The sequence below is a fragment of the Scyliorhinus canicula genome, chromosome 1 (genome assembly GCF_902713615.1).
Source record: "Scyliorhinus canicula chromosome 1, sScyCan1.1, whole genome shotgun sequence".
In the NCBI taxonomy this organism is placed as follows: Eukaryota; Metazoa; Chordata; class Chondrichthyes; order Carcharhiniformes; family Scyliorhinidae; genus Scyliorhinus; species Scyliorhinus canicula.
In genome coordinates, this window is record NC_052146.1 from 110,397,703 (window position 1) to 110,419,643 (window position 21,941).

Here is a 21,941-nt window from a genome sequence, read left to right on the forward strand (position 1 = left end):
TGATGGAAAATCATGAGCCATAGCACAATTTCATGATGCATGATATTACAGAAGCAGAAAATCTCCCTTTAAATTTAAAAAAAATGCACATCAAATTTAGTGTCAGCGCTCTGATGTCACCTCAGCTTCCTCATCCTGACTTGCACTTAGCACTGGAAGTTTCTTCCAGCCAACTACCCCCCCCCCCCCCCCCCCCAAAAAAAAAGCTTCACCAGGTGCTTCATATAGATTCCCCGAAGGTAAATATTGGATATCTTTTGCTGTGGTACCTGCACAGTTAAGATGAAACGGGTTAAAGAAAGAGAAAGGAAACATGTTATCTTGGTGCGTGCCGGAAATGCTTTTGCCCAGAATACCAGTGTCAATACACCGAGTGTCATGCTGCTGAGTAGATGTATCTGCACTTTACGGAGTTAGTGAACATCGAGGAAAAGTAGTGAAATAAGTTAGAGGATAATTGGCTTTTGGGCTGCCACAAAGCTCTCCTTGAACCACACCCTTAATAAAGGATCTTCATACGAATCTGGACAACATCCCTCTGAACTATAGGTATTCGTCTCAGTTGGGAAGGTGGTGCATTCTCACATGCTCCTCCAGCTCCCTTGTACTCTGCATATCACCCAGTTCCATATTCTCACCATCTATTTATTGCCCAACCCAAATGCCCTTGTAATGCTCCAGTCCATGTGGTGCAGGTATGCCAACAATGCCTTTAATGGGTTGCAGAATTTTGACTTGGCAATATAAAGGAATGTTGATACTCCAAGTCAGGACGACTTGGAGGGGAGCATGCATCTACTATGGTTCTATGCATCTACTGCCTTTGTCCTTCTGAGTGGTGAAGACTGCCAAAGAAGAATTGTCGCATTACCTCTTGAAGATGTACACACTGTTCCCACTGTGTATCAATGGCAAAGAGAGTAGATGTTTAAAGTGGTGAATTGGGTCACAATCAAATGGGCTATTTTGTCCATGATGGTGTCAAGCTACACAAGTGTTAATAGAGCTGCACTCATCTAAGTAAGTGGAGAGTATTCTGTCATACTCCAGCCTTGTGCCTGGAAATGAAAATACAACGAATATCACAGGCGAGTTCAAGGGTTTTGTGGCAGATGAACATAGAGGAGCATCTTCATTCTGAGAATGCTGGGTGGCCTTTGTCTTGACTTCTTCACCCATTTATTATCCATGCCTTCAGCATTTTCATATCCTGTAAGAAAGAAATTCTGTCTTGCTTCCTCCATCTTCAGCTGATGGATCTTTACAAAAAGAGAAAGCCTAAGAATTAACATGAATCCTCTAATTGAAGGTGTGAAAGGTTTTGGCTATTGGTTTTTCATTGGCTTGCTTTTTTGGACTGTGTAGGTGTGGAATTGCTAACCTGCCACTGAAACTAACTTCATCCTTGCCATCTCCTGTGGCAAGATCAAGGTGCTTATCCATCCGTTCCATAGCTTGCTCCCCGAGGATGAGATTATTAATGATGGGGTTCTTTGTTCCTGTGCCCTATCCCTCTTGAGCATTGATATGTAAACACAGTTTAGTAAATTAGATGAACTCTGATAATTGGGGACAGGCTCCCAGCTGTGGTATGACAGCTGATGGTAGAATCCAAAGTGGTTTTAAGATTATACTTCACGTGTACTATGGTAAAATGGTAACACATACTGCATGATCTCCCAACTATTACCCAATTCAACCAGAGTGCAGTATGAATTGTTACTTGTCAGTTCATAATTATTTTTTTAATAAACATTTTATTGAGGTATTTAGGTTTTATAACAATAACAGAAGAAAACAGTGTACATATAAATATAAAATAGTGCAAAGGCCATCTTCCTCCCTCACAGGTCCACCTTTCTTACACCCTAATCTAAACTAAACTTCAACCCCCCCCCCCTTCTGCTGACGGTTAATGTTCCCCAAAGAAGTCGACAAACAGCTGCCACCTCCAAATGAACCCTAACACTGACCCTCTCAGGGCGAACTTGATTTTTTCCAGAGAAAGCTAGCCATGTCAGTTAGCCAGGTCTCAGACTTCGGGGACTTTTGAGTCCCTCCAAACTAATAGTATCCGTCTCCGGGCTACCAGGGAGGCAAAGGCCAGAATGTCTGCCTCTTTCTCCTCCTGGACTCACGGATCTTCCGACACGCGGAAAATCGCCACCTCTGGACTCGGCGCCACCCTTGTTTTTAACACCTTGGACATGACATCCACAAACCCCTCCCAGAATCCCCTAAGCTTCGGGCATCCCCAGAACATATGAACATGGTTAAGTGGTCCTCCCGCACACCTTGTGCATCTGTCTTCCACCCCAAAGAACCTGCTCATCCGGGCCACTGTCATGTGAGCCCGGTGAACAACCTTAAACTGTATCAGGCTGAGCCTGGCACATGTTGTGGACGCGTTGACTCTACTCAACGCACCCGCCCAGAGACAATCCTCTATTTCTCTTCCTAACTCCTCTTCCCATTTGTGTTTCAGTTCCTCAGTCTGCGTTTCCTCTGACCCCACGAGTTCTTTTGTAAATGTCCGAAACCCTCCCTTCTCCCACCCACATTCTGGAAACTACCCTGTTGTGTATACCCTTGATGGTAAGAGCGGGAAGGTTGAGACCTCCCTGCGCTGGAAGTCTCGCGCCTACATGTACCTAAACTAATTTCCACACGTCAGTTTCAATTTCTCTTCCAACTCCCTCAGGCTGGGGAAGCTCCCCTCTATAACAGATGTCCCATCCTCTCGATCCTGCTCTCTGCCATCTCCTGAACCCTCCATCCAGCCTTCCCGGGGCAAACCGGTGATTATTGCAGATTGGAGACCAGACCGATGCTCCCTCTGCTCCCACGTTTCCTCCATTGCCCCCAGACTCTCAGGGCCGCCACCACCACAGGGCTGGAGTACCGTGCCGGTGGGAACAGCAGAGGCGCCGTTACCAATGCCCCCAAACTAGTGCCCCTGCATGATGCCGCCTCTACTCGCTCCCACATCGACCCCCCCACCATCACCCACTTCCTAATCATGGCTATATTCGCCGCCCAATAATAATTACTAAAGTTCGGCAGCGCCAGCCCGTCCTCCGCCTGGCTACGCTCCAGCATCCCCTTTTTTACTTGCGGTGTCTTACCCGCCCATACAAATCCAGAGATCACCTTATTGACTTGTTTAAAGAAGGTCCATGGAATAAAGATGGGGAGACACCGAAACGCAAACAGGAATCTCGGGAGGACCGTCATTTTCACTGTCTGCACCCTCCCAGCAAGTGATAACGGGAGCATGTCCCACCTTCGGAAATCTTCCTTCATTTGGTCTACTATCGGGTCAAATTTAACTTGTGTAGCCGTTCCCATTCCCGTGCCACCTGGATGACAAGGTACCGAAATCTCCCCCCTACCACTCTAAACGGCAGACCCCCAGTCGCCTCTCCTGCTCCCTTGCCTGGATTGCGAACATCTCACTTTTCCCATGTTCAATTTATTACCCGAAAACTGGCCAAATTCCCTAGAATCCTCATAACTTATTCCATCCTTTCTAGTGGGTCCTAAACATATAGGAGCAGGTCATCTGCGTATAGTGAGACTCTGTGTTCCACCCCTCCCCGGACCAGCCCCTTGAGGCTCTCAACACGATTGCCAGCGGTTCTATGGCCAACGCAAACAGCAGAGGGGAGAGGGGGCATTCCTGCCTCGTCCCCCGGTGCAACCTAAAATAGCCCGATGTCAACCTGTTCATCCGTACACTTGCCATGGGCGCCTGTTACAGCAGTCTAACCCAGTCAATGAAGCCCCATCCAAACCCAAACCGCCCCAGCACCTCCCACAGATAGGTCCATTCCACCCAATCAAATGCCTCTCTGCGTCTATTGCAACCACTACCTCCACGTTCCTACCCTTTGGGGCAGCATAATCACATTCAGCAACCTTCTTATGCTGGCCACCAACTGCCTACCCTTAACGAATCCCATCTGGTCCTCCCCAATCACGTCCGGAACAGAATCTTCGATCCTAGAGGATAAGATTTTGGCCAACAGTTTGGCGTCTACATTTAATCGGGAGCTCCGGGTCCTTATCCCGCTTCAGGATCAGTGAGATTGTGGCCTGTGACATCTGTGCCCACTTCCCCGCCCCTCTCTCCCTGCTTCCCCGCCCCTCTCTCCCTTGCCTCATTAAATGACCTCATCAGCAGCAACCCCAGTATACCAGAGAACTTTTTATAAAACTCCACGGGGTACCCATCCGACCCCGGGGCTTTCCCATCTGCATGGCCTTCAGCCCATCTGCTATTTCCTCCAACCTGATCGGGGCCCCCAACTCTTCTACCAACCCTTCGTCCACCTTCGGGAACCTCAGCCCTCCTAAGAATTGCCTCATCCCCTCTGGCCCAGCTGGGGGTTTTGACTCATACAGCCTGCTGTAAAACTCCTGAAATGCCTTATTAACCCCTGCTGAATCTCCGACCAGGTTCCCATCCCCGTCCCTTACTTTCCCAATCTCCCTGGCTGCCTCCCTCTTTCTAAGCTGCTGCGCAAGCATTCTGCTGGCCTTCTCTCCATATTCATAAATCGCCCCCCTCGCCTTCCTCAGCTGCTCCACCGCCTTCCCTGTAGTTAACAAGCCAAACTCCACCTGTAGCCTCTGTTGTTCCCTTAAAAACCCTGCCTCTGGAGTCTCCGCATATTTCCTGTCGACCTGAAGCATTTCCCTTATCAGTCGGTCCGTCTCTGCTCTGTCTGCCTTCTCCCTGTGGGCCCATAATCGAGATCAGTTCCCCTCTAACCACCGCCATTAGCGCCTCCCAGACCGTTGCAGCCGAGACTTCCCCCATATCATTGACTTCCAGGTAGTTGTGGATACATTTCCTCACTGCCTGCACACCTCATCAGCTAAAAGTCTGACATCCAACCTCCAGTGCGGGCGTTGGCCACCCTCCTTATTCACCTGTAGGTCCAACCAGTGCGGGGGCATGATCCAAGACCGTGATCGCTGAATACTCAGAATACCCCTGCCAGTACAGCCCTGTTCAAGACCCCCCCCCCCCCCGCTCCATAAACCCATTTAGCTCCTTTGCCATTGCTGGCACCCAGCCTGTCCTTGAGCTCGACCGGTCTAGCCTTCGGTCAATGACGGTGTTAAAACTCCCCCCGCCCCATGACCAACGTGTGAATCCAGGTTCGGGATCTTCCCCAACATCCTTCTTATGAACTCCAAATCGTCCCAATTTGGCGCGTACACATTCATGAGCACCGCTAGCAGCCCTTCCAGTTTCCCACCAACCATGATGCAACAACCTTCCACATCCGCAACTATTCTTCCTGCCTCGAATGACACTTGCTTATTAATCAGGATCGCGACCCCTCTAGTCTTTTGAGTCCAGTCCAGAGTGAAAAACCTGTCCAATCCATCCCTGCTACCTACCTGTTGCTCCCCCAGTGTGCTACAACAATCTTTAGCTACAATTAGCTAAAGATATCACTCTATTTTCCATGCATTCCATGCATATTATTGTTTCCCATGGCATTTGCACCAATAGATTCTTCAATGGATATGCAAATAAACATGCATTTCTAAAAGGATGCAGAGCATCATAGAACATAGAACATAGAACAGTACAGCACAGAACAGGCCCTTCGGCCCTCAATGTTGTGCCGAGCCATGATCACCCTACTCAAACCCACGTATCCACCCTATACCCGAAACCCAACAACCCCCCCTTAACCTTACTTTCATTAGGACACTACGGGCAATTTAGCATGGCCAATCCACCTAACCTGCACATCTTTGGACTGTGGGAGGAAACCGGAGCACCCGGAGGAAACCCACGCACACAGGGGGAGGACGTGCAGACTCCACACAGACAGTGACCCAGCCCGGAATCGAACCTGGGACCCTGGAGCTGTGAAGCATTTATGCTAACCACCATGCTACCCTGCTGCCCTTAACTATGGAATCACCAAACCGAAACATCTTTTACATGGAAGTGATAGCCCATGCAATTATAACAGCAGAGTGCGTTCTAGTTGTGTAAACAAAAGAGATTTACAAAAACTGACATGTCTGAAAACATTTCCAATTAATTCAGATAAACTGTGCATAGATTTAGAGCAAGGCGAGAGTCTTCACGCAGAGAGATGCAAGACTGTAGAATTCTCTTGCAAGTTAGTGCTAGAGACCTACAGACTTTAACTGGGATTGGGTTCCACACCGGCTGACCTAGTGGCATCAATTTGAGTCTTGGGCTACTTTAACGCCTGAACCTACATCTTGTTGACAGTAGCTCACCTGAAATGAGTGGAAAGAAATTGCCAGCTATTGAAGACCAGGTGGCCCAAAGGACACCCCCAGTACTCAGGTAAGTTGCTGGGGCGGGAATGAGTATGTTAAGAGACTTGCATGTGGGAATTGGGGAGTGGGAGCAGAGCGGCTGTGGCGTTCACCACACAGCTGGTTAACATGCCACTGGGGGGTATGACATCATAGGGATGGTCTGCATTTATTAACAGGCTCCCACTCAAGTCTAACAAACACTTTAGCAAGCTAAAAAGAATGTAATTTAGCCGATATTGGGCATTAAGGGTATGGTAAGTTTTCACAGTCAATATTAACGCAGTTGCTACCAGGCAGAGGGGGTTAAAATTGTTTGCGTGTCAAAATTAGATTGGTGAAGGAAAAAGGGGCAAAAATATTACGGAAAAGGGCCATAAATATGTAATCGCTGCTTGCTCATGTGCAGAGTTAATGCTAATTTCAACTGATCAGGCCAAACTGCCTGGTTACGTTGTCTAACCAATACCGCATATACTTGTGTAAAATACCAAATACCAAAAAAAGGCCAAAAGTCACAGGGTTGAATTTAATATGGGTAATGTTTGAGAAGTGGACATTCCTGCATGTCTTAGGCTTAAGTGAAATCCAAAAGACTGTCACCATGGAATAAAGTTTTAAAAAAAATACTAAAGACGAATGTCTCTAGTATTATACTTTGGCTCTGAAATTTTTTGGCCTAGATTCCCAAAAACTTGGTTCAGCTTCAACAGGCGGTATATGAAAATTACTTTTATGGATAGAAATCATGGGGTCAACCTTTATCTGAGTATATACGCATTGTATATTTTGGTGCAATACAGGTTCAAAATAAACCAACAGCACACTCGGTTTAAAACTAAACTAAATGGTCATAACTTTAGTCAATTTCAGTTTTGTTTACAATTAGATGGGGAACCAAGTCAGAAAAGGATTGGGTTGTGAAGAAACCCAAAAAGTTTCCCCAAAGGAAACTGATCACATTACAGGAGGAGGAAGCATGGAGCTCCTCAGGGCCTACAAAGAAAATAGATCCCCCTGCCCTGGAACCCATTTCTCCTCCATGAGAACCTCCCCACTCCTACCTGCATGCGGAGGACAGCAATGAACCACTCAATTTTCCATGTGCCAGAAGCCGTTTCCAACTCACTTCCTGTCCATTCTGTGCAGGAAGTGCACCTGCAGCATGTTAAGGAGCTCCAGGAGAATAATAATAATAATCCAATTTCATTTCTGGAGTACCAGATGAAATTCCAACTCTGCTCTCAGCAACTCAAAATTCTCCTGGAGCCAAATTCAACACGGTATAGTTATTTTTTAGAACAGTACAGTACAGAACAGGCCCTTCGGCCCTCAATGTTGTGCCGAGCAATAATCACCCTACTCAAACCCACGTATCCACCCTATACCCGTAACCCAACAACCCCCCCTTAACCTTACTTTTTTTTAGGACACTACGGGCAATTTAGCATGGCTAATCCACCTAACCCGCATATCTTTGGACTGTGGGAGGAAACCGGAGCACCCGGAGGAAACCCACGCACACACGTGGAGGACGTGCAGACTCCGCACAGACAGTGACCCAGCCGGGAATCGAACCTGGGACCCTGGAGCTGTGAAGCATTTATGCTAACCACCATGCTACCGTGCTGCCCCTCATTCATATATTTCATTCTTTCAATGCAGCAAATCTTAGTTGGCTATAATCTCACCAAAATCTCTCTTTTATGCGAGGAATGTTGTTGAGTAGTCAACAGATGAAAACTGGAGATTAAACCATGTAAGTGAAAAACTGGTGAACTTGTACTGCTACTTACGCTGCCCCCAGTGACCAGTAACAGGGCTTAGATAGTTGGGATAAAGCCCATGAGGTTTTTCTAGCCGATTCAAAACTTTCCGGATTTTCATCACCTGAAATATACAAATTATAGAGAATTATAGAATTTACAGTGCAGAAGGAGGCCATTCGGCCCATCGAGTGTGCACCGGCTCTTGGAAAGAGCACCCCACCCAAGGTCAACACCTCCACCCTATCCCATAACCCAGTAACCCCACCCAACACTAAGGGCAATTTTGGACACTCAGGGCAATTTATCCTGGCCAATCTACCTAACCTGCACATCTTTGGACTTCAAGTTTCACTACTAAGTGTTAAGAAACTACATACAATGTCTTTGTTGTATAGACGCGGGAAAAGTAGCAATTTAAATTCAATTAAATAAAAAGCTAATCTCAGTCATAGGTGACAATGAAACTACTGAAATGTCGTTACCCCATCTGGTTCACTAATTTCCTTTTAGGAAAGCAAATTTACTGTTCTTACCAGGTGTGGCCTGTGTGTGATTCTAGACCCGTAGCAATGTGGCAGATTCTAAACTGCTCTAAGATGACATTGCAAGGCACTCCATTCCAAAGCCACTACAGTAAAGTCAAATAATAAATCAGGACAGACCACCCAGCATAGACCTAGGTATGATACAATAAAGGCTAATTTAGCCCATTCAATCCTACAAAATCCTCCCCATTGCCACCCCCCCTCCCCCAAATGGTATGTTGGCCTTCATTGTGAGAGGATTAGAGTACAGGAGCAGGTATGTCTTGCTGAAATTATACAGGGCCTTGGTGAGACCACACCTGGAATATTGTGAGCAGTTTTGGTCTCCTTATCTGAGGAAGGATGTTCTGGCTCTAGAGGGATTGCAGCAAAGGTTTACCAGACTGATTCCTGGGACGGCGGGACTGACATGTGAGGAGAGATTGAATCGGTTAAGATTATAGTTCAGAAGAATGAGGGGCCAATCTCAGAAACCTAGAAAATTCTAACAGGACGAGACAAGGTAGATGCAGGATGTTCCTGATGATGGGTGTTTCCAGAATCAGGGGTCACAGTCTGAGGATATGGGGTAGAACATTTGGATCTGAGATGAGGAGAAACTTCTTCACTCTAAGAGCGGTCAGCCTGTGGAATTCATTACCACAGGGAGCAGTTGAGACCAAAACATTGTATGTTTTCAAGAAACAGCTAGATATAACACTTAGATTAAGGGGGCCAAAAGATATGAGGGGAAAGCGGAATTAGGCTATGGAGTTGGGTGATCAGCCATGATAATTAATGAATGGTGGAGCAGGCTTGAAGGACCGAATGGCCTCCTGTTCTTATTTTCTATGTTTCTATCCCTCAAGTAGACACCGAGTGCCTGTCAACTGTCCCCCGCTCTCCATAAATCTCTCACCACTAAACTGCACTGGGTTCATGAACCAGCCTAATTGATATCCTGCCCTCAGTTGGTGGGATTCCCTTTCTACCAACTTAACTGGGTAGATTTTGCAATGCTCAGAGTCTGATGCAGGTACTTCCATCAGATTACCCTGCTCCCCACACCTTCATCATGCTTGCTCAAGTCCTGAAAGACGTGCTATTAGGCAATTTGGACATTCTGAATTCTCCCTCTGTGCACCCAAACAGGCGCCAGAATGTGGCTACTAGGGGCGTTTCACAGTAATTTCATTGCAGTGTTAATGTAAGCCTACTTGTGACAATAAAAATTATTAAATTCCACCCATTTGGTTGGTCTATGTCACTTATTAACTTCCTGTTCTCACTTACAGCCTTGTTACCTCTTAACCTTTGTTAGCAGAAGAACATCCAACCTCTCCTCGCAACGGCAATTATTCCGTGTAACATCCTGGTAAAAACCTTCACTGACCTTTCTAAGCAAAAGTGTGGTGCGTAAAACTGCCACGATATCCATGGTGAGGAACAACCAGTAACGTTTAAAACAAAATTTAGAGTACCCAATTCATTTTTTCCAATTAAGGGGCAATTTCGGGTGGCCAATCCACCTACCCTGCACATCTTTGGGTTTTGGGGGTGAAACCCACGCAAACAAGGGGAGAATGTGCAAACTCCACACGGACAGTGACACAGACCCGGGATCGAATCTGGGACCTTGGCATCGTGAGGCTGCAGTGCTAACCACTGCACCACCTTGCTGCCCCGAACAACCAGCAACTTAGACCATAAGACATAGGAGCAGAATTAGGCCACTTGGCCCATCAAGTCTGCTCCGCCATTCAATCATGGCTGATATTTTCTCATCCCCATTCTCCTTCCTTCTCCCCATAACCCCTGATCCCCTTATTAATCAAGAACCTATCTATCTCTGTCTTAAAGACACTTGGTGAATTGGCCTCCACAGCCTTCTGCGGCAAAGAGTTCCACAGATTCACCACCCTCTGGCTGAAGAAATTCCTCCTCATCTCTGTTTTAAAGGATCGTCCCTTTAGTCTGAAATGGTGTCCTCTGGTTCTAGTTTTTCCTACAAGTGGAAACATCCTCTCCACGTCCACTCTATCCAAGCCTTGCAGTATCCCCTCTCATCCTTCTAAACTCCAACGAGTACAGACCCAGAGTCCTCAAACGTTCCTCATACGACCAGTTCTTCATTCCAGGGGTCATTCTTGTGAACCTCCTCTGGACTCTTTCCAAGGCCAGCACATCCTTCCTTGGATACGGGGCCCAAAACTGCTCACAATACTCCAAATGGGGCCTGACCAGAGCCTTATACTGCCTCAGAAGTACATCTCTGGTCTTGTATTCTCGCCCTCTTGACATGCATGCTAACATTGCATTTGCCTTCTTAACATTCATGGTTGATTTCTTTATATTTACATTCTATGCTTCCATTTAAAAGTAATTTAAATGCTTTTTTAACCACCTTATCAACTTGCCCTGGCTCCTTTTAAGATTTTGGCATCAAGGTCTCTCTGCTCATGCACAATTTTCAAAATCATTCCATTATTAGTACATTGTCATTTCATATTAGCTCTCCAAAAGTGCATCACTTTATACTTCTCTACACCAAACTCCATTTGCCCTGCTTCTGCCCATTCAACTATCCTACAATCGACACCCTGAAGTCTAAAACTACACTCACCACTAGTTACTATTTCACTAAACTTAAAATTATCGGCAGACTGTGCCCACATTGAAAAATACCATTGACCAACACCCCCTGTTCCCCGTCACCAAGCCAAATGTACATCCCTACCACCACTTTCCTATTAATTCCATGGGCTTCCATCGTAACAAGCCCATGTGGTACTTTGCCAAATGTCATCCCAAAGTTCAAATAAATCTACCCGCCATCTTTTTTTTAATATAAATGTTTTTTCCTGGGTTTTTGAACAAAGTATATTTACCGTTATGTACACAAGAAACACACACACATATATAGAAGAAAAGGGCACACCCAACATACCAAAGAAAAGAAAATAGTGAATAATAAAAAAATACAATAAAAAATAAAATAGAAAAACTGGTAGGGTATTGTGCACCAGCTCAACAGCAGCAACTCTGTACACCTGGCAAAATTATTTACAACACATAAGTAGGTGACTGTTTGCGGGCGGGGAGGGAGTGTGTGGAGACTGGGGAGGTAAATATACATTCGGGTGCCGGAGAGCCAGAAGGAAGGCACGGGATACAATAACGAACATGGCATCTCCAGGAGTAGGGAACTAAGAGAATAAAGACGAAAGACGGGAGGAACAGCAGAAGCGGAGGTGAGCGCGAGACGGCAGCAAGATCCGTCCGGGAGAAACAAGCGACACATCAAGACCAAACCCATTTGAGTATTGGCCACTGTAATGGTGTCTCCGGCACCCGAATGTATATTTACCCCACCATCTTGATCAAACTTCTCCAATTCATGTGAATGTCAGAATTCCTTTTGAAAGTTTTTATGAAACCTGCTTCTACCATCCTTTCAGGCAGTACAATCAGGATCATAACATGCTGCATTAAAACATTGCTTCATTGTCCCTAAGCATTTTTATTATTCATCTTGTTTGCTGTGGTTCTTGAATCTCCTGCCAATGGAAACAATTTTCTCTCCATTTATCAAAAGCCCCGTATCCCTGCAGATAGGGAGAGGAATATTGTGTGAATACCTCTTTCAGGACAGTGAAGAAAGGAGTCAGAGAATAATTTTAAAAAAAAATTAATTCTTGGGATATGGGTGTCACTGGCTAGGCCAGTATTTATTGCCCATCTCTAATTGGGACGATGGTTAGGTTGTCTCTTGTTGGAGATAGTAATTGTCTGCCACTTGTGTGGCATGAATATTACTTGCCATTTGTCAGCCTCAGTCTGGATATTTTCCAAGTCTTCCTACATTTGGACTTCGATTGCTTCAGTATCTGAGGAACCATGAATGGTGAAGATTGTGTAATCATCAGTAAACATTCCATTTCTGATCTTATGATGGAGGGAAAGTAATTGAAGAGCAGCTGAAAATGGTTGGGGTCTAGGTCATTGCCCTCAAGAACTACTTAGGGCAGCATGGTAACATTGTGGATAGCACAATCGCTTCACAGCTCCAGGGTCCCAGGTTCGATTCCGGCTTGGGTCACTGTCTGTGCGGAGTCTGCACATCCTCCCTGTGTGTGCGTGGGTTTCCTCCGGGTGCTCCGGTTTCCTCTCAGTCCAAAGATGTGCAGGTTACGTGGATTGGCCATGATAAATTGCCCTTAGTGTCCAAAATTGCCCTTAGTGTTGGGTGGGGTTACTGGGTTATGGGGTTATGGGGATAGGGTGGAGTTGTTGACCTTGGGTAGAGTGCTCTTTCCAAGAGCCGGTGCAGACTCGATGGGCTGAATGGCCTCCTTCTGCACTGTAAATTCTATGATTATTACTGCAACAATGTCTTGGGAGTGAGATGATTGACCAACAGCCACAGCCATCTTCCTTTGTGTTAGGTATGACTCCAACAATGATTTTCCCCCATGATTCCCATTGACAGTTTTACGGGGCCCCTTGATGCCAGACTCAGTCAAATGCTACCTTGGTGTCAAGGGCAGTCACTCTCACCTCACCTCTGAATTTTATCACTTTTCTCCATATTTTGGAACAAGGCGGTAATGTGATCAGCTGAGTGACTCTGGTGGAACTCAAACTGAGCGCCAGTGAGCAGGTTATTGCTAAGCAAGTGCCGCTTGATAGCACTGTTGAAGACCTCTTCCATCACGTTACTGATGATCAAGAGTAGACCGATTGGGCAGTAATTGGCTGGGTTGGCTTTGTCCTGCTTCGGTGTGTACAGGACATACCCGGGCATTTTCTACATTGCTGGGTAGATTTGGGTAGATGCCAGTGTTGCAGTTGTACTGGAACAGCTTGGCTAGGGGTGCAGCAAGGTCTTCAGTACTATTGCTGGAATATTGTGAGAGCCCATTGTCTTTGTAGCATCCAATGCCTTCAGCTGATCCCTAGCCTGATATCTGCAAGTCTGGGAACCTCCAGAGGAGGCCGAGATGGATCGTTCACTTGGCACTTCCACCTTATCTTTCGCATTAATGTGCTGGGCTCCACCATCTTTGAAGATGGGGGTATTTACAGAGCCTCTTCCTCCAGGGAATTGTTTAATTATCCACCACCATTCACAACTGGATCTGATCCGTTGGTTGTGGAATCGCTTAACTCGGTCTATCAGTTGCTGCTTACGTTTTTTGGCACAGAAGTAGTCCTGAGCTGTAGCTTCACAAGGTTAACCCCTTATTTTTACGGATGCCTGGTGCTGCTCCTGGCATGGCCCCCTGCACTCTTTATTGACTGGCTCAGAAGACCATTCAACCATCAAGTGCATGCCAGCTCTCTGTGGAGAAATTCAGTTGGCCCAATTTCTCCTCTCTGCACTCATAACATTGCAACTTTATTCCGCTTAATCGCCTTCCCAACTTCCTTCTGAAATCATTGATCGTCTCCACTTCCATCATGTTCATGGGCAATGAGTTGCAGGAAAGGGTGCCAAGATGATGGAGAACCATAATGACATAGAGACCTCTGGAGCAGAGAACTCCAAATATTCTGACAAGTATCTGCATGAAAGCAGCAACTTAATCCAGTTTAATCCAGTTTAGTAATCCAGTCCAAAGATGTGCAGGTTAGGTGGATTGGCCATGATAAATTGCCCTTAGTGTCCAAAATTGCCCCTGGTGTTGGGTGGGGTTACTGGGTTATTAGGATAGGGGGAGGTGTTGACCTTGGGTAGGGTGCTCTTTCCAAGAGCCGGTGCAGACTCGATGGGCCGAATGGCCTCCTTCTGCACTGTAAATTCTATGATAATTCTATGAATTGACCATTTATCACTCACATCATCACTAATAATGGATGCGATTTACGGGATATTTCTGGATTGCTGCATTGAAAAAATTGCAGCCCAGTAAAGGAGCCCCACAAGCTTCTCGCCATTACTGGCTGTTGCACCATCTAATTTGTTAGACTCGTGCTTTAACATCTCGCCACTAACCAGGTGGAGCTGCTTTCAAACGCTCCCTCGCCACTCACTCCCAGTCAACACAAACATGGCAACTCACAGACCTGGTCCTTGCTTTGGAGACCTGACCAGACTTTGCTACGTTGTGGATGCGAGAGGGAACATCCTGTTCCCTCGAGGAGGTTGGAGCAATATGACAACCAGTTCCGCCTGGGAGGCAGTGGTAATCAGTGGAGGCAGCATGACCAGGAGGATCGCCATACAATGTTGAGCGACAACCAACCATTCCACCGAGCTGCAATTGTAAGTTACCAACTCTCTCCTGGCATCAAGTCCGCCTGCCATGCCTCAAATTCTTCACCCCCGCACCCCCCCAACCAGATCACTGGCTGACACCCCACACCATCTGATTTTCATGCATGCTCCTCAGATCCCACCGACACCCACCCAGCACACCTGCTTCACGGCTACTGGGAACAGGTGTCCTCCTTCTTCATAAGGTGTCAAGTCCGCGAGGACATGAAACAGATGCCGCAGTGCCTCTTTGTTGAGACTCAGTCTCCTGCGACACATGTCAGTCATTTCATTGAAAGACCAACGACGCCTGTAAACCGTGGGCCATCGCTGGCATTCCCCTCTGGATTCCTCCTCAGCCCAATGCGTGGCTGGGTATTTGGCAGCCCCCTGTACATGGGGTCCTGCCTCCAGCCTGCATCGACACTGCTGCCGCCTTCTCTGCCGTCTGGTCACCTGGGCTGCCACAAGCACCGCAAGGCCAGCCTCTGCAAGACCGACATATCCAGCCATATTTTGTACAGCTGTAAGTTATTGGAGAAGGGAATAGATTGACAATCAGTTCGGGATACCACCCAGTACCCTCAAATTCCCCAAGCCTCCCCCACCCTGTGTGTCCCACCTTCTCTCAGCCATCCACTGAGCCAGTTTTACTGGAAAACCTCGCTCTGCACACTCACCCCTAGCCACAGCAGAAGCCCCTAGATGCCAGACCCCTGCCGGGACATTGTGACCATAAGGTAAGTGTAGATAAGGGGAAGGCAACTGAAGACAAGGGTATCTCCAGTATTGAAGTCCAGCTTCAAAGTTTTTGATTGTTGGCTCCCGTCTCTATGATGCTGACGCTTCTGGAATTCAGGCAAACTGTTCAGGCGTCAACATTTGATTGATATGTGAAGCAATAATCATCGTCTGAGATATGGCACGTGCCAACGAGAAGCCACTCGAGAACATTTTGTTCATTAAATGGTCAATAGTAACATCGATTTGAGAATCAACTATGTAACATTCCACATATCACATTAACTATTAAACAAGGAAACGTCACTGTTCCATATTGGTACCAATACAAAATGAGGAGCTAATTTTTATAACAAAAACAAAACACATGGTGTCGCCCCTCGCAGGTTCCTCAACAGAAATGGAGGATAAGCCTGAGAATGTGTTATCATGTCCAGAACCTAGTCGCAGAAATAATCTGTCGATCATTGTGTTATTTGTTCCATATATCGGTGCCATTCTCCATCCAGGAGCAGCAGCTGTGCAGGCTCTCCCACACGGCGCAATCTCACCAAACCCAAATCCTGGCATCCATATACGTCACCGACGCTCAAGGTGCAGTTGAGCATCCTTAACTTGCAGCATGTTTAACCCGCCGTGAGGTGCCGGTGACATGCAGCATTCACCACACCAGCAAAAGCATTTCTTCAATGGCGTCATCAGGTGGCCCAAATGGATCATTGTCGCGTACCAGCCTCAAACCGGATTGCTTTCTGGACCCATACGCCCCAAGGTCTGGGGTTCCAGGACCTAGGTATGTTAGAAAAACATAGTCCTTCCTTCCAGCTACAGAAAAGGAAACAGTAATGACAGCCTCCAGACATATGCAGCTACCAGCAGAAGCAGCAAACACAATCTGCAGCTGCGAAGTGATCGCTCAACTAACCAGGCCAATTCCTCATTAGCAATATTTCTTCAGCTGTGAAGCTAGAGGCTGCTCACAGTCAAAGGGAGTTAAAGTGACCGTCAGCATGGAACCAAAAGTAGGGTTCTGTCCTGGATATGTATGGTCTGACAGACAGCACGTGTAGTTGCCCCTGTTATGGGCCTCCACGATAATTAACGGTGGTTTGAAGGCCTCACAGATGAAAAGCCCTTCACACTTCACCCCGCAACTCCCGAGGGGGTCTCCTCCCCTCTCCCAAGTGCCCTAGAACTGCATACTGGAAAATGGAAATGCTCGCCTCCACAGCAGCCATTGCGTCAGCGTCGCATTTTTATAAAGGAACACTAAATGACGCTTGCATGATTTCTCGCTGGGGAGCCAGTTAATTACTGGGAGACCGTTGCATTCGACTTCAGTCTTGCTAATGAGACTGAAATGAATGCAAATGAGGGTGAATTATATGATCACCATATTTGGGCATGATCCGGAACTCGCTCTCGGATGATAACTGGTTAGATAGCAAACTAATCACGCTGGATTTTGACCTTTCCCACTATTTAACCGGCGCGATTTGTTCAACGCTGTAGTTAAATTGTTCCCAATGATTAAAATTGGGATAAAGAGAAGAAAAAAAATCAGTGGGCACTGAAATAAGTCAGAAAATGCACAGCAGGTTCCTCAAAAAGTAAAACAGCAAGACAGATTTGGAAAAAGAATTTGCAATATCCCACTACACATTATTAGCATAAAGGATGCAAACAGCTGTTCCTGCCATTTCTTTAGGATTTGCTGTTATGTCTCTAAATTGAGAACATTTTGGAAACTCTCTTTATTCATTCATTTTAAACCAATGAATTACTGCATCCCTAAAATACTGAAAAATACAATTTGCGTAATCACACTCTACAGCTGTACACCAATCTTGTACTCTCATGGACGTTTTATCATGGACAATTAAAAGCTATGTGGATGTGTGTAATTTCCTACCCGTGACTCATTGGGGACAAATATCGGGTCAGTATCAGAAAAAGGATCCTCTCTGGATACAAGGTATTTATAATCCATAAAAACTGAATTTCAGCTGGTTAGTCTCGCAATATTCACATGCTAATACAACTGTGACATACTCTCAATTTAATGCCTCCAGGTTCTACCTATACGGTATTTAATGGAAAAATGAAATAATGTAAATAACAAGTTTGTGTTTTTGAATACTTACTGTAGTTTGAAAATATCAGTGGTTCTGATACAAATGTATTACTTCTGCTGTAGAATGAATTACAGTCCTGTGGTTTGTTGTTCAAGCAGAAGTTATACATTTGTATCAGAACCACTGATATTTTCAAACCTGGAGGTATTAAATTGAGAGTACTGTCACATCTCACATCTTTGCAATCTCCTCCAGTCCTACAGGAAACCCTCTTGTAATATCAAAACTTCTTCGAACCTCTTGAGAATCCACAATTTTAATCGCTTCACTAATGGTGGCCATGCCTTCCTCAACCCAGGCCCCCAGTACTTGAATTCCCTCCCTGAATTTCTCCATCTCAAATCCTTTCCACTTATTGTGTAAAAATGTTTTCCTCATTTTGCTTGGTTCTTTTGTCAATCACCTCAAATCTGTGGCATCTACAGTTTCTCATTAAAATTCATGATTTTAAACACCTCGTCAAGAGCTTGAATCAAGATTCAGAAATTGGATACAATAAAAATCAAAGTTAGGATTTTAAAAAGTTTGAAGAATGAGATGAAAAAAGAATTGATGAGTGCAGCTGTCTGAAGGGGTTTTGTTACGTGAATTAGCTTAGAAGCAAGGTAAATACATATGTACTTAAGTGAAGTGGGGAACAATAGATGCTTAAGGGATTTAGGTGTTCAATTAGCAGAAGAGGGGAGTTCAACGTGGCCACATGAGAATATAGTTCACATGTATGTGCTAAATGTCTGGCTTCTGAAGAAAGTCTTTTAGATAGATCAAAAGGGAAATATGGTATATCAGTAGCCAGTAGCTCTGTACTGGCAGGAAAGGTGGAAAGGAGAAATAAGTGTAGCAACTGGAAAAGCAGTTACAAACACAACCATGACAAGCTGGAAAGTGGAGCTCTCCCAGAAAGCAGAATTCTTGGCTAAAAAAAAACGTTAATTAAAAAACCTCAAACGATGCTGAACTGAAGAAGGCTTACTAAATTTAAAGATAACTCATAGGTGTTAACTATTTGCTGATTTAGCTCATAGAGTTATACTGTATGCAATTATTAAGCAATTATTATTATTATTACTAAGGACCTTCATTGCTAGTGTTATGAAACTCAGACTCATCTTAGTGTCGCGTTCGGAGGTCAGGAATTCCAGTCCCAAAAGTCTTCAGTCCTCAGACGTTCTGCGCAGGCTGGGAGCGGGCCGATCATTGAATCGGGCCGTTGGAGCAAAGGTATTCCTTTGGAGCGGTAGCATCCTGCTTGGCTAAAGATCTGAAGTTGTGCCTGTAATTGCGTGCATGGATATATACTTGGGCATCCAGGGGACAGCATCTTGGGAGATGAGATTGAAACCCTGGAGGTGGGCCTCCGTTGATGCCATCTGAGTTTGGGAATTGAAAAGGGCTTAAGAGAGCCCTGAAAGATCTGAAGAGGCAGCCAAATGATGGTGACTCTGTGCTGCAGGCCATTGGTGCAAAGTTACCCCTTTTGAGCAGTAGTGGTCTGCTCAACGCAGCTGAAAAGCTGAAACTGGGGCTTTTCAGTTGATGTTAGAGTGTACTCGGGAATGCAGGGGAATGGAACCGCGGAAGACGAGACTGAAATCCTGCAAGATGGGTCATTTTTGAGGCCGTCCAATTTGGAACAACCTTTGGAGATCATTCCCAGGCAAAACCCTCGAAGGTGAAGCATGGAAACCCTCATGAGAGAGACAAAGCTTCATTGAGATTGGTTGACTTAGTGTTGCAAACATCTGGATAGGTTGTTGAGAAATCCATGGAATCTGTTTTGGTCCATTTGACATTTAATGTGCAGTGTGGTGCGTTCAACCATTCTTCGCCTGTTAGTTCACATTTAACTCATGCATACCCTAAATGCTACAGTATGAGATATAAATTATAATTTTAAAAAATCTTTCCAACCTTGTTAGGCAAAGTTTATTATTGTTTGTTTAAAGTGGAATTGTGTGCCTTTCTTCAATGTGCAAGTGTCCTGAACCTCGAACGTTGTGGAACTTAAACAAAACATCATTATTCCCATACCAAATCTCACAAATAACTTGGGGCTCTGGTCAACGATGATAACACTAACCAAATAATTTCTTCCATAATTTTGGTGTCTAGGACCACTTGAGGAAGTTATGATGCAGTCCTTGGACTCTATCACTGGCGCATAGAAAAAAAGCTCATAAACAATATATAAATAGTCTCAGGAAAAAGACAGCGATAAACATTGAAACATTGAAATGGTGCAATGTGTCAACATAACTAGAACAAAAGGTCATGTTTATACAAACACCGCTCTGGTGACAATGACATGCCTTGCAAAGCAGGCAAATAGTTCACAAAGCTGCATACAACAGCCATATGGAACAGGAAAAAAGGCTGAAAGATTGCAACATACAGCACAGGAAGCGGTCATTAACCCACCAAATCTGCACTGAAGTTTGAAGCGTAATCCAGTTAGTCGCACTGCTGTTCTTTCCCCCATATAGAATATTTGCCTCAGGCAGTGCATTTAACCGCCGCCACTGCCCACCCCCGCGCGTGGGATTTCCTCATCTTGACTGGTTTGTTTGCCAGTCACCTTGTTGCCCTCGCCAACAATCCTTCAGCCACTTCAAACAGTTTTTCCATTTATTCAACTTGAACACTTCACAATTTTAAATACTTTAATCAAATCTCCTTTTAATCTTCTCTGTTCCAAGAACAACTTCCCCAGTTTCTCCATATAACTGTGGACCCTTGCCTTCAGAACTATTCTAATTAATGTCTTTATCTGCTCCAAAGCTTTCATTTTTTAAATAAATCTATGGTGACAGAATTGTACACAAAAATCCAGCTGAAGCTGCGCTTAATGGATTGCTCCAAGATTGGTGCTGGTGCCTCACATTTCCCTACTACATAAACAATCGAAATTCAGAAAAGCAATGCAAGTTGGTCAAATTTGCAGATGATAACTAATGGTTGAACAGGTGACAGTGATACCTGATCAGGTCACCAAATCTACACATAAGAACTTTAGCAAATGAAATCCAATGCATATAATTCATTATGTAAAGGCTACACAAAATGTTTACAAGTGGAGATGTAGGCCGGAACTTCATAGACAGTATCATAAAATTTACAGCGGCTCATGGAAAGAGCACCATACCCAAGGTCAACACCTCCACCCTATCCCCATAACCCAGTAACCCCAACCAACACTAAGGGCAATTTATCATGGCCAATCCACCTAACCTGCACATATTTGGGAGGAAACCGGAGCACCCGGAGGAAACCCACGCAAACACTGGGAGGATGTGAAGACTCCGCACAGACAGTGACCCAAACCGGAATCGAACCTGGGACCCTGGAGCTGTGAAGCAATTGTGCTATCCACAATGTTACCATGCTGCCCCAAACTTATTCAATTTATTCCCTCTCTCCAAACCTGGGCTTAGAGTTTATGTTTCTACTGAGTTAACAATTTTCCAGAATGCATTAGCATCAATTAACTTTACTAATGGAATATTTGTTAGCTTCCAGTTTTCTGTTCTGTTGCTCGTTAAAAAAATTATGTCCTGCTTGCCCTCGCACGTAAAATATTCAAGTGCCCTTCAAAGCAGAGCAAGAAATCTCTCCTGATGTCCTTACTAGTATTTATTCCTCACACTATCATAACTGGCATTAACAGAATATCTAGTCATTTACCTCATTGCCATTTGTTGAACTTTACTGTGCATAAACTGGCCGCCATATTTCACTATATCACAACAATGACTACACTTCAAAAATTCTCCACTGACTCAGCAACATTAGGACATCCTAAGGTCACGCAAGAGGCTTTTCTTATGGACTTCAGGTGGCGGCTATGAGGGAGTAAGTCGAGCATTTGGTGGCTCTCGCTCTGGTCAGACTTTAAGATCTTTTCTCCCGACTTTTTTGAACTTTTGAGCACTGGAGTGAAAAACAATAGCACTCGAGATCTGAATCCATACAGAGTTATATGGACTGAAGGAGCAGAAGGTAACGAAACCAGGCGAAGAAGGGGCTGAACAAAGGTGGTGTGGAAGCTCAAGTGGGAGGAAAGATGGCTGATGAACGGACCACGGAATGGACGGTCCAGACAGCACTGGACAACATGCTTAAGGTCATGAAAGAGAGCTTTGCAGCACTGAAGCGGGATAATTTGGAACTCTCCAGAAAGCGGTGGAGCGACTGGACCAGA

General features: G+C 45.3%; 1 protein-coding gene across 2 annotated transcripts in view; it reads right to left on the reverse strand.

Annotated features, from left to right (window-relative positions):
• The window catches only part of LOC119966199 (mannosyl-oligosaccharide 1,2-alpha-mannosidase IA-like), a 345,095-nt gene that overhangs the window by 47,786 nt on the left and 275,368 nt on the right, over positions 1-21,941 (reverse strand). For both annotated transcript variants that reach the window (XM_038797530.1, XM_038797540.1), the window contains exon 7: positions 8,115-8,208. In XM_038797530.1, the coding sequence (XP_038653458.1) occupies positions 8,115-8,208 (94 nt within the window). The remainder of the gene's footprint in view (positions 1-8,114; positions 8,209-21,941) is intronic.